A 13109-nucleotide genomic window follows, 5' to 3' on the forward strand; every position below is an offset into this window, starting at 1 on the left:
GAAATTCTTAATCATAAGAGCGGTAGGTTTCAGGTTCTGTACTGAGGAGATGTCTATGGTTTCCCCCCTTCTTTCTCTGGAAGCCCATGTCTCACTGTGGAGTGGGGGTGAACATGGGGCAGGAACAGAGCAGGAAATGTCGGGATCCCTTGGGGAGCTTAAACCATCTTCATGAGCTTGTGCAGGGTAACAAACCTCCCTAGGTAGTTGAGACACAATGTGTGACTGGGAACCTTTGATTTTATGAGCCTTCAGTGGAAGAAATGACTCTGAGAGAAGATCTGCAGATCACAGCTTAGAGACAAGAGTGGCTTACAGATGCAGGTTTCCTTCATCCCTTCAGTGAGCCCCATGGCTGCTGGGCTGAAGGGGCCTGCTCACTGTCCAGAAAGCCTGGCCAGCCTGTAGTGCTGGTGACGGAGAGCAAAGTGCTGTAGCCAGTTCAACTGGGAGCTTTTCTGTCCTTGCTGATTTACTGTGCAGGAAGTTGAACACACACCTGACAAAAATGCTTGGTTTTTGATTCAGCAGCTTAGTTTAGTTGATCCAGAAAGGCCGTAGAAAGAGAAGTTAAAATTCATTTCCTTGGAAGCCTTATTTTTTGATACGTGGAGATACTTAGCAGAAACTTTTCTATTCGTATGTCACTCTCCTTTGCCAGAATCTTTTGAAGAAACAAGTTGAGACTCGGACAGCAGATGGTCGCAGAAGAATCACACCTCTCTGCATAGCACAGCTGGACACCGGGTACTTGTTCACTCACCGAGCTTTCTGTGGCCTTATCTGGGGAGGTCTTCCTCTCTCCTTTCAGCAGTTAACACTTTCATAATCAGGGTCTTCACGGGCTCTTGGGCCAGTCTGGAAATGGGGGAGTTGAGCCCAGCTTCCCACCAGCCTCAAAGCCCTATGCTTCCTCCAGAGCCCTTAGGCACATTTGACTCATCAGAAGGTGGGCAGGGAGGAGCCTGTGATAAGTCAGAGGGCAAAGGCGCCTTTGAAGGGCCAGTGTGTCCATATGGGCAGCTCTGCCTCGTTGGTGGGGCATTGAAGACACCAGGGAGAGAAGTCGGACTGATTTTTTTCTGTTTCATTTTTCCCTTTTATAGCCTTCTGTATACACTCTGTTGAATAGTAAAAACCCAAAGAAGGACATAAACATTACCCGTAATCCAGTTTCTGAGATATAATCACTGTTAACATTTTGGCATCTGTATCTCTGGTCTTTTTTAACCCACTTGTTCCTGTATCTTGACCTTGCATCCTTTTTAATAAATAGTCCTCTGAAGCATTGGCTTGCTGATTGTCCAGGTTCCCAGGCTGTGAATGCACCATGATTTACTTGACCAGCCCCTTAACTGTGGACTTACAGTTTATGTCCAGTGTTTTGTGATTATAAATGAATCTTTGAGCACACCTGTGACTGTCACCTCAGGATACTTCCCAGAAGTGGAATTGCTGGACAGAGAATAGGACTCTAAGGCACATTTCCCTGGAGGGGGCAAAGAAGGGGGAAGTGGACCCAGTCACCATTTGCTGTTGTCTCAACATCTGTAGTCAGGCTTGCTTTTATATTGGTCATTCTCCCCAAAACAATGTATATTGATTGAAAGGATAATAAGGTCCTGCATGAAAGAAATAGACCCCCACTGTTAAGGTGATTCATTCTGGTTTTCTATTCAACCAGTCTGCTCAGGACATCACATATATACTAGTCCTCTGCACTTTGCAGTTGTTCGTCTGCGAGCTGTCCTAGATCTTCTTTGAATTCTGAAAAGACCTTCAGTCATATGGTATGCTGATATGACTTCCTCATGTTAAGGGTGTGCAGGTTCTGAGGCCCTGGAGGGCAGAGACCTGACCAGATAGAGCCAGTACCAGGTCTCCTGACTCCTCCCAGAGAGTAGTTTTCCTTTGATCAAGCCTTTTTCCATTGTTAACCTAGTGGGTAATGCCATATGCTTACTTTTTATTAGAACAAAATCAGACAGGTATGTGACTATGCTTTGAACATTGAAGGGCTTGTGGGAATGAGGGTCCTTCAGGTGGTGGTGATGGTGGCACTTTTCTTCTATGGATCCTTTGAGGCCTTACTTGATGAGGAGACAAAGGTGGTAGGTGCTTTCTATCTGTGCTACAGGGTGTATATTTCTGACACCAAAACTTGATTCTTTTGGTCTTGAAGGCTTTGTTGCCCTCTTGATTCCCATGTTAAAACAAGTAGCAACAGAATAGGTAACGATTAGTTTAGCTAATCAAGCCAGAAAAGTATTTTAAATGGAAATAATCACAGATAAAGAATGAATCAAAAGTTTGAAAGACTTCTTTACTGAATTCTATGCAAATAAGTTTGAGAATAGATGATTTTGAGGAAATAAAATTATAAAAACAATAAAATCTATACAGCTAAATTATTATAGAAGAAATAAAGGATGCTGTCACAGAGCTAACCTACCAAAAGCCACCAGGCTAAGAAGGTATCACAGGGAAATTCTAATAAAGTTTTCATTCTAATCATTCTAATGATTAGAGGGACAGATCATTGTAATACTCTTAAAAATACTCCAGTGCACAGAAAAAGGAAAACTTCCAAAACCTTTTTTGAAATGAACATAATATTTACATCAAAAACATGACAAAGATAGAACATAATAAATGCCTGATCAATCTCATTTCTGAATGTCAGTTCAAAAATGCTAAAGAAAATAGTAACAGAAACTTACAGTGTGTTACATTGCTAATACACTATGACATGGTAAGGTTTATATTTCAGGGAAGCAAGGCAGTTCAAATTTTGGGAAACTTAATTTGATTCTATATGTCAAAAGATCAAAGGAAATATGTGATCATCTCCACGAATGCATAGGAGACATTTTTACTAATGTTCTGATTTAAAATTTAGTTAAGTATGAATAGATGGATATTTCCTTAATTTGATTTAAAACTACGTTATTTTAAAGTAAATTCAGAAACTAAACAAATAAGTGTCCTTTCTTGTTGACTATACTTTAACATTGTTCTGGAGGTCCTAGCTCATACTGTCATCAGGAGAAAATAAATTGAAGAGAAGGTGGTAAAATGTGTCATTATTTAAAGACGGTCTGAGGCACAAAAGAGGCAACTGGGAAAACTGTCATAGATGGTAAAATAGGACAAAAAATGACTGGATGCAACCGATGAAGAAGATCTATACCTTTAGAAGATATAAAGGGAGAAATCACTTTCACAAATGCAGTACCTAGAGTGTAGCAAGAAATGTAGCTCTTTATGAAGAAAAAAATTCAATACTGAGAGAACTAAAAGAAAATTCAAAGAAATAACTGAAAATGCATACCATTTATTCCGTAGGATGACTCAGCATCATAAGATGATCTCTCTCAACATGAGCCCATACAAATAACTAACAGCAGTTTTCAGAATTAGGCTGATTCTAAATTAATGGAAAAATGTGGTGAAGACTAGCTCCACCAGAAATTAAAACTTATGAACTATAATAAAATAGATACTAACACATGACTAGAGCAGTGAAATACAATGGAAAACCCACAAGTAAGCCCAAATATTTATGGGAATTTTAAAGGTAGCATTTTGCATCAGTGATGAAGCATCAGGTAATCTAATAAATGAGAGGACTACCTACCCTCTAGCAACAGCCTCCCTACCTCACAACTTAAAATTAGATACTTTCTGAACAGCTCATAGATTTTTTTAAAAAATATTTAGCTTTTATTGTTTAAAATTTTTAGAAGATTCCCTAAGAGAATATTTTTAGGATCTCAGAGATTTAAAAAAAAAAAAACATTTTTTTAAATGACATAAAATTTAGATCACACAAAAATAACATTTTGGGGGCAAGAAAAATTGCACCATAAAATGTCAAAACACAGCATCTTGGGGACACCTGGCTGGCTAAGTCAGAAGACCACGCAGCTCTTAATCTAGGGATTGTGAGCCAAGCTCCACAATGGTTGTAGAAATTATTTACAAATAAAATCTTTTTAAAAATCCTAGGGAAAATACTAATTCTTCATATAAGGAATATTTTAGTTCTATAAATAGGTCTTATAATCAATAATAAAGACCAGTACCAGATAGAACAGTATACAGAGGGTATAAACAGATCACCAAAAAAGGAAATCAGATGCTTCTATATTAAAAAATTTCAATCTCACATCAAAATAATTGCAAATTAAAATTATAGTAAGTTACTGTTTTTTACCAGATTGTCAAGTATCAAAAAATTTGGTAAGACTGTTGGTGAGAGTTTGGGGAAATAAGCACTCTCATGTGCAGCTGGAATTTAAACCTCCACGGAAGGCACTTTAGAACTATTAATCAGAACTCATTAGTGAACATTCCATCTGCTGCTGCAATTCCACTTCTAGGAATTTATCCTATGTAATATGTGAAACAACTAGTGCAAGGATGATTATGATAGGGAGCAACTTTGAGCAGCTACTATGTGTTCTAAGTATGTGCTACACTGACCACAGTCCTGAAGTCATGAGGAGGGGCCTGTCACTTCCTGTTTTGCAGATAGGAACCTGAAGCTCAGAGTGGTTGAAGTGCCTAAGATCCCAGAGCTTGTGTATGGCAAAGGAGTGAGACCTGGCTGGATGGGCCCAGGGCCCTTAGCCTTAGCACTGCAGTATCTTGCCTCCTGTTACAGCAGTGTCTATTACAGGAAAAGCAGGGAGAAAGCCCTGGCATTCTTCATTAGAGGCTGGTTAGGTAAATTATGGTATATCCATACAGCCCATAATGAAAGGGAGTTTTGCTCTGTATGCTGCGTTTCCTGAGTTCTGAGACACATGTTTGCACATTTTACTATCTCTGAAATCAGGGTACATTTTATAATCAGTGGCATCTAACAATTACATTTGGTAGTAATTATTTCTTTATTAGTGGTACATAAAGTACCAGTTCATGTTAGCTTCAATTACACATAGTGTATGACATAAGTCTAGTTTTCTTTTTACTTTTCTGTAATTTTGCACATTTTCTTCCACAAAAATACTTCATCTATGGACCCAGAAAAAAATTACTTCAAACACAGAAAGTTCTTGATGTGGTGTCTGATTTCCCAGGCTGATTTTTGTTCTTGACAACAGGGACTTCTCCACGGCATTCTTTAACAGCATCCCACTCTCAGGCTCCCTGGCGGGCACCATGCTCTCCTCTCATAGCAATCCACAGCTACTGCCACTGGATTCCAGTACCCCCAACTCCTTTGGCGCCTCGAAGCCCTCCACAGAGCCTGTGGCTACAACTGGCGCCAGGCCGGCTGGTGATACTGTCAGTAAGGACAGGTAAGTGGGCATGCCAAGGTTTGCTTCTGTCTCTGGGGAAAGTTCAGATTTGGACACAGTTTCACTGACACTTCATGGCTCCTTCAATAAAAAAAGAAAGAGATGCTTGATTTTTTGTTTGTTTGTTTGTTTATAAGGGCCTGCTTGGGAGGGAGACCTTGTTCAGGTGAGTCTCTGATGCACAGGACCATAAGGACTTTACCTCCTGGGACAAGATGGAGTCCCAAGATGTGTTCCTGAGGGTGGGACCTGGCCAGGGACAGATCACCTGCCTCAGAGTCAGCCCCACCTGTCAGCAGTTCTACACTGGAAGTGGCTTAGGTCATTGCACAGTCAGGAGCATTGCCACACCAGTCATCTCAGAAAGGGTATCTGGGGAAGGACAGCTCCAGATCTGTAAGACATTTTAACAGTTGGCCCTACAGGTCTTGGGTAAGGAGGGGGGCTCCCAGATACCAGCCAGGTGCCTGGTGCGGGGTCCAGGCAGGTGGATGTGGTCAATAGGAGGCCCAATGGCTTTGGGACTCAGCTTGTGTCACCTGCTTGGGCATGGGGGAAAACCTGCAGGCTCAAACCTGGGCCCCTCCTGTGGAGAACACAAGGGCTATGGGGTGTGCACTTGGACGAGTGTATGAAGAATGCATAATTGCTAAGGTAAGATGAGAGGGGCCAACCAGGCCACAGTCTTTGGCTGAGGTTGAAGGGCAGGTATAGACAGTGGCGTTAGGATGCCGGTGGGGACTTCTCTCAGACCATTTGTTGAAGCAGAAAAGCTGGTGGGTTTGGATTTGGTTTGGGGTGGAGGTGCTATATTCAGGTTGTGGAGATAAGGCTGTATGGTGAGAAAAAAAGGTTATAAGAGCCACTTTCTAGGACTCATACTACCCCCAGAAGCTGTCAACATGCAGTGGGGAAATATGAGTACATTTGCTCATAACCTTCTCAGATAGACAGACTTCCAGATTTTAACACATGAAACTATTGAAGAAATAAAAAAAGAAAGTATTAGATATTAGAAAGTATTAGAAGATTAGTAGTATTAGATTACATCTTGAAGTTGGGTCTATGTAACTTTGATATTCATGCCCCTGTTAGTTGGCTCCAAGTAACACAAATCTAGGACTCCCAGATGTTTGATGGATTGTGCTTGACATGTTCCCCTTTTTACCCCTTGACCCCCAGTGTGAATGCTACCTCTACTCCTGCTGCATCATCACCCTCCATGTTAACAACCCCGTCCAAGATTGAACCCATGAAAGCATTTGACTCCCGATTCACGGAGCGGTCCAAAGCCACGCCAGGTGCTCCTTCCTTGACCAGTGTGACTCCAACAGCTGTGGAAAGGTAGGTGGTGACTGTGTAGAGCCTCAAGAGACCTGGGAAGGAAGAGAAAGGAGCAACTTCTTTAAGTGGGAAAATGGTTGCAAGGAGCCATGGGGGCACAGAACAGGCATAAAGGACAATGAAGACAATGACACCAGGGATGGTCGGTGCAGAGACTATGCTGAGGATAAGGTTATCATTTGAATAGAGCCCAAAGTTTGCCTAAAGTGGAGCAGGAGATTGGCTCTGATACTTTTGTACCATGGAAGTAATAGCCTGCTCAGACACCAGGCATTTGGGAGCTTGAGATAAAAGTGATAAGAGGTTTTTATGAAATGAGCTTCAGCGCCTTTTCAGGCTCTACGCTACTCGCCCATTCTCTGCACCTCCCTTAGCACACAGCAACCAAACCATCTAGGATGTCTATTTCTTAGAATTACAGGAGTCCTCTTGAGGTGACCAGAGCAGGTGTGTTTGTTGGCACAGAACTTTTCTGATTCCTAGGGAGCGTATCTCCACCCCCATGACCATGAACCCACCACGAGACAGAGCTCAGTGAGGTTGGGGCTGAGGGGGTTAGAGGTGGGCTGGGCTAGCTTCCTACAGAGGGGCAAAGGACTTAAGTGATGTCCTCTTGGGGTTGCACTCTACCTTGAGGTGATAGGGGCTCAGCAGCCCTTTGCTGCTATCAGCCAAATTCAGGGACATTGGTCATAGACTCATAGTAGCCACACAACAGGTAGGTACTTAATGAAGGGAGCATTTGTGATAAGATCTGACGTTGGCAGTAGGTAATGTCTTAGAGCTAAAGCTGTGGGACACTGTCCCTAGGACTGGACTCATGATCTCAAAATCGCTTGTCTGATCAGGGTTTGTTATCCTTGGAGAACAGCCTCTGGAAATGAGCATGGGAGGACTCTCCCTTCAAGTCATCAGCTGCGTCTATGACTTTGGCGCGGGAACTGTATTCTTCTCTATTGTGATCATGCCTATTTACATATAGTCTATGGGATCTCTTTATCTAGCAGTTCCTCTGTCCAGCAGTATGGATGATCTGAGAACCTTCCTGCTGCTCAGTACTTTGAAACGATGGATGAACTGCAACACATATGCCTAAAACATGTAACCAGTTTGTGAGAAAGTAAGGGAAGGCCCCAGGAGCCAAAATCTAAGGATGGTAAGACAGCCAGAGCAGTGGGCAGGACCACACTGTGGGTGTTGGGCTGGGGGTTACTGACATGGTAACCTTGAGTTTTAATGGCCACACAGATTCAAGACAGGGCATTGGGCCTGAGCCATGTAGGGGGTTGGAACTAAGACACTACCATTAAGTCAAGCTGCTTGAGAAAGTACACCACCAGTGAGAGAGAGGATAGAAAAAACCTGAAGGGCAGGATGGCCAAAAAGTTGAAATATCTCAGTCAGTCCTCTGGGTTAGGAAAACAGACTATATAGCCACAGACCTGCCCTCCTGTGGATTGGGGATGTTTAATGCTACCTAGGTCATCTGGAAACCGAGAAAAGAAATGAACACAAAAGGAGATTTAGGCCTAATTAACACCCAGAGGCACTTGGAAAAACTGACACAAACCACCCCCCGCCCCCGCCCCATCCCAGTGATGTTTCTCTGACCCCAAGAAGTCCAGCATTCCCACCGAGAAGCACTGCCAAAAAGGGACACTCAAAATCTGAAGTAACAAAAAACGTGCAGGCACCGTGCATTACACACAAATGTCAGGAGACATAATGAGTGGGTTTAGACCTTTTTATAAATTTGATCATGGAGAATTGCCAGATAAAGACTATAAAATAAATATGCTTAAATAAAGACATGAAAGATAAAATGTGAGGAAACTCTAATCTGCAATCTCATGTAAAAAGTTAACTCAAAATCTGTCAAAGAACTAAATGTAAGAGCTAAAACTTTAAAACTGTTTTAAGAAAACAGATGTAGATCTATATGACCCTGGATTAAGAAACTGTTTCTTAGATATAATACCTAAAGCACAAGCAACTAAAGAACTAAACAGCTAAAAGACTTAGGATCCAAAATGTATAAAGAACTTACAATTCAACAATAAAAGGACTAATAACCCAATTTGAAAATGAACAAAGGATTTGAATAGAAATTTCTCCAAAAATATACAAATGACCAATAAACACATAAAAGACTGTTACTGTCAATAGTCATTAGGGAAATGCAAACTGGAAACCACAATGAGATACCACTAGCCTGGCTGTACTCAAAAAGTCATGATATCGGTCATTAAGCATCTGCCTTTGCCTCAGGTCATGATCCCAGGGTCCTGAGATGGAACCCTGCATCGGCAGGAAGCCTGCTTCTTCTTCTTCCACTCCCCCTGCCTGTGTTCACTCTGGCTGTGTCTCTCCCTGTCAAATAAATAAATAAAATCTTGAAAAAAAAAAAAAAAAAGAAGAAGAAGAAGAAGTGATATGAGGGGGTACCTGGATAGTTCAGTCAGGTAAGCGTCATCCTTCGACTCAGGTCAAGAGCCACACAGGCGCCCCAAAATGCAGCTTTCTTGATATGGCTGTTTCTTGTAATCCTTTAAATCACCCATCAGTAGAGGTCTTCCTTTGGGGTCACAGTGTCATGCATAGTTAAGAGCAACACTCAGAGCCATACACTCTGAGGTTGTCCTAACTCCCCACTCTATGGTGGGGTGATCTTAAGCAAGACACACAGTCTTTCTCAGCCCATCTCCCTACTAGGCAGAACAGCTCTCTGAGGAACACCTAACTCATAGGAGATAAATCTTGAGGGTTGAAGAGGAAGGCAGTGCCTGTAAAACCATATCCTGATCCTGGTCTCCTGCTGTTACTCCTTCATTATACCTCCTGGTGGTTTGGCAATTTGGTCTCTGCAACCTGACTGGTACTTCTTTGCCAGGAGTGTTAGATGAGTCTGGAAGCCTAATGCTAGCCTTCCAGGTGTAGGGTGGCCATCCTAGTTGAACCTGTGGGTGGATCCTCCACTCCACCCTGCCTTAGGGCTGTGTGTCAGTGAAAGGCACAGATTAGGGTTCCAAGTTGGCCTGTGCAGGCAGAACTAGGATGGAGCCCATTTGTAAGTGTGGCATCTCTGACCAGCTGTGCTCTTCCTCAGCAGATACCTGGATCTAAGAGACAGCTGCTATAGATCCATAGCTTGGTTCTCCTAGGGGTACTGGGTGATCTCTGGTACAGGCCCACACAGGCTGGGAAGTGCAGTTTTCAGTGGGTCCCTAGCCTTAGAGCCCTGAATGGGATGTCAGGTAGAGGTAAAAGGTGGAGAGACTCCTGAGGGCTCTCAAAGAAGTCTCAACCATAGAGTGATACAGCCTGAGCTAGGGCAGTGCTAAGCAAAGTGAGGTTCATGCACTGGTGTTGAGTTTAGAAAGTGATCAGATAATTTAGAAGCTTATATAAGTTTGACTTTGCTATGACATTCTTACTGTATTTTATAAAACCATAATTACACAAAAGTCTACAAATTCTAGAAAGGATTTTTGAAAGGATTTTGGGAAACACTAACTTAGGGTGTCTAGACCATCAAGTTACATCCAAAGGTGGATGTTTTGCTCTGCTGTAGGGCATCAGAAGAATGGGGAACAGGCTTTCTGGTTTCATGGAGTAGAACTAGGAATTTCTGGGTTTTCCCAGTTCAGTACATGGGTACATATTGGAAAGAGTTCAGGATTTGTAGACCCTAGTGTGCCTGTCTACCTTTCTATAACCTAGGGCTGCCGGTAAGAAGAACAGCAGAAGACATCCTCAAAAATACAACTTTTTTTTTTTAATCATACACAATAACTAAGTGGGATTTATCCCAGAAATACAAGGTTGGTTCAACATATGAAAATCAGCTGATGTAATATATGATATCAATAGAATAAAAACAGACACCCCATTGATTGAATCTAGCACCCATTCATGACCTAAACAAATAACAAACAGGAAGAGAATGAAACTCCCTCAACATGATCAAAGGACATCTTTGAAAAAGATGACAACTAAGGTCATACTTAATGGTGAAAGACTGGATGTTTTCCCCCTAAGGAAAATGAACAGGAGCAAGACAAGGATGTCAGCTCTTGCCATTTCTGTTCAATACTGCACTAGAGTTTCTAGACTAAATGACTTCAAGATTGCAAGATACAAGATCTGTATACAAAAATCAGTTGTATTTCTATACGCTTGTAAAGAACAATCCAAAAAAGAACTTAAGATAATAGTTCTCTTTATAATGGCACATAAAAGAATAAAATTGTTTAGGAATAAATTTAACAAAAGAAATATAGCATAAAAATTATACTTTGGAAAGTACAACACATTGTTGAAAGAAACTAAAGACCTGAATAAATGGAAAGACACTCCTTTGGTTATCTTAATATTAAGATGGTAGTAGCTCCCAAATTGATTTACAGATTCAGTGCAGTCCTTTGCAAAATTCTGTCTTCCTTTTAGAAATTGACAAGCTGATCCCAAAGGTCATGTAGAAACACAGGGGCCCCCAAACAGCCAAAATAGTCTTGGAGAAAAAGAGCAAAGTTGGAGAACTCACACTTCCTGAGTTCAAACTTTAGTACGGAGCAATAATAAGACAGTGTGGTACTAACACAGGGATAGACATGTAGACCAAAAGAGTAGAACTGAAATCCCAGAAATAAGCTGAAGTCTGCGATCAGTTGATTTTCCACAAGGGTGCCAAGACCATTCAATGGTTAAAGAAGAGTCTTAACAACAGTTGTTACTGGGACAGCAGGATATCCACATATGCAAAAATATAAAGTCGGATCCTTACCTCACTTTGCATACAAAATTAACTCAAAATTAATCAAAGAACTTAATTTTAAGAGCCAAACTAGAAAACTCTGTTACTTTGGATTTGTTAATGCATTTTTCGATAATCTATGACAACAAAATCACAAGTAATCAAAGAAGAAATAGATAAAGTGGGTTTCATTAAAATTTAAAACTTTCGTGCCTTTTTTTTTTTAACATTTTATTTATTTATTTGACAGATCACAAGTAGGCAGAGCAGCAGGCAGAGAAAGGGAAGCAGGCTCCCCACTGAGCAGAGAGCCCGACGCGGGGCTCAATCCCAAAACCCCAAGATCATGACCCAAGCGAAAGGCAGAGGCTCAATCCACTGAGCCACCCAGGCGCCCCTAAAACTTTTGTGCTTTAAAGGGGACCATCACAGGGCACCTGGGTGGCTCAGTAGGTTAAAGCCTCTGCCTTTGGCTCAGATCATGATCCCATGGTCCTAGAATCGAGCCTCGCATCTGGCTCTCCGCTCCTCGGGGAGTCTGCTTCCCTGCTTCCTCCTCTCTCTCTCTGTGCCTACTTGTGATCTCTCTCTGTCAAATAAATAAAATCTTTAAAAAAAAAAAAAAAAAGACCATCATGATGGTGGGGGAAAAAACTGTAGAACTGGAGAAAATATTTACTAATCCTATAATAAAGGACTTGTGTCTAGAATACAAGTATTCTTACAACTCAGTAGTAGACTAATGATGCAATTTTTAAGCAGGCCAAGGATTTGAATAGGCATCTTTTTTTTTAGTTTATTTATTTATTTGACAGAAAGAGATCCCAAGTAGGCTGAGAGGCAATGGTGTGGGGGGAGCAGGCTCCCTGCTGAGCAGAGAGGCCGGTGTGGGGCTTGATCCCAGGACCCTGGGATCATGACCCGAGCCAAAGGCAGAGAGGCTTTAACCCACTGAGCCACACAGGCGCCCCGGCATTTTTAAGATACAGTATATGAGGGGTGCCTGGGTGGCTCAGTCAGTTGAGCATTGACTCTTGATTTCAGCTCATGTCGTGATCTCAGGTTTCTGGGATTAAACCCCACATCAGGTTCCACGCTCAGTGGGGAGTCTGCTTGGGATTCTCGTTTTCCTTCTGTCCGTCTTGCCACTCACAATCTCTCTTTCTCTAAAATAAATAAATAAAAATCTTCTTTAAAAATATGATATAGGGGCACCTGGGTAGCTCACTCATTAAGCGTCTGCCTTCAGTTCAGGTCACGATCCCAGGGTCCTGGGATTGAGCCCTGCACTGGCTCCCTGCTCAGCCGGAAGCCTGTTCTCCTCCTTCTTTCCCTCCCCCTGCTTTTTTTCCCCCTCTTGCTGTCTCTGTCTCTTTGTCAAATACATTTATATATATATATATATATACATATATATATATATATAAATAAAATATATATGATATACAGATAATAAGCAGATGAAAAGATATTCAACCTTATTAGCTATTGGGGAAATACAAGTAAAACCACAAGATTCTACTTTGTACTGCTAGGAAATCAAAAGATAAATAATAAGTGTTGGCATCAATGTGAGGAAATTGAGACTTTCATACGCTGCTGGTGGTTATATAAAATGGTACAGACACTTTGGAAAATAGTTCGGCAGTTCCTTTAAAAGTTAAATGTAGACCTAACTTTTGACACAGGAATTTCAGTCCTAGGTA

General features: G+C 41.7%; 1 protein-coding gene across 5 annotated transcripts in view; it reads left to right on the forward strand.

The window, feature by feature from the left end:
• The window catches only part of LOC122903169 (protein HIRA), an 87245-nt gene that overhangs the window by 39988 nt on the left and 34148 nt on the right, over positions 1–13109 (forward strand). For all 5 annotated transcript variants that reach the window (XM_044243723.1, XM_044243724.1, XM_044243726.1 and 2 more), the window contains 3 exons: positions 662–747; positions 5109–5306; positions 6489–6650. In XM_044243723.1, the coding sequence (XP_044099658.1) occupies positions 662–747; positions 5109–5306; positions 6489–6650 (446 nt within the window). The remainder of the gene's footprint in view (positions 1–661; positions 748–5108; positions 5307–6488; positions 6651–13109) is intronic.

Source organism: Neovison vison, chromosome 3, assembly GCF_020171115.1.
Source record: "Neovison vison isolate M4711 chromosome 3, ASM_NN_V1, whole genome shotgun sequence".
Classification (NCBI taxonomy): Eukaryota; Metazoa; Chordata; class Mammalia; order Carnivora; family Mustelidae; genus Neogale; species Neogale vison.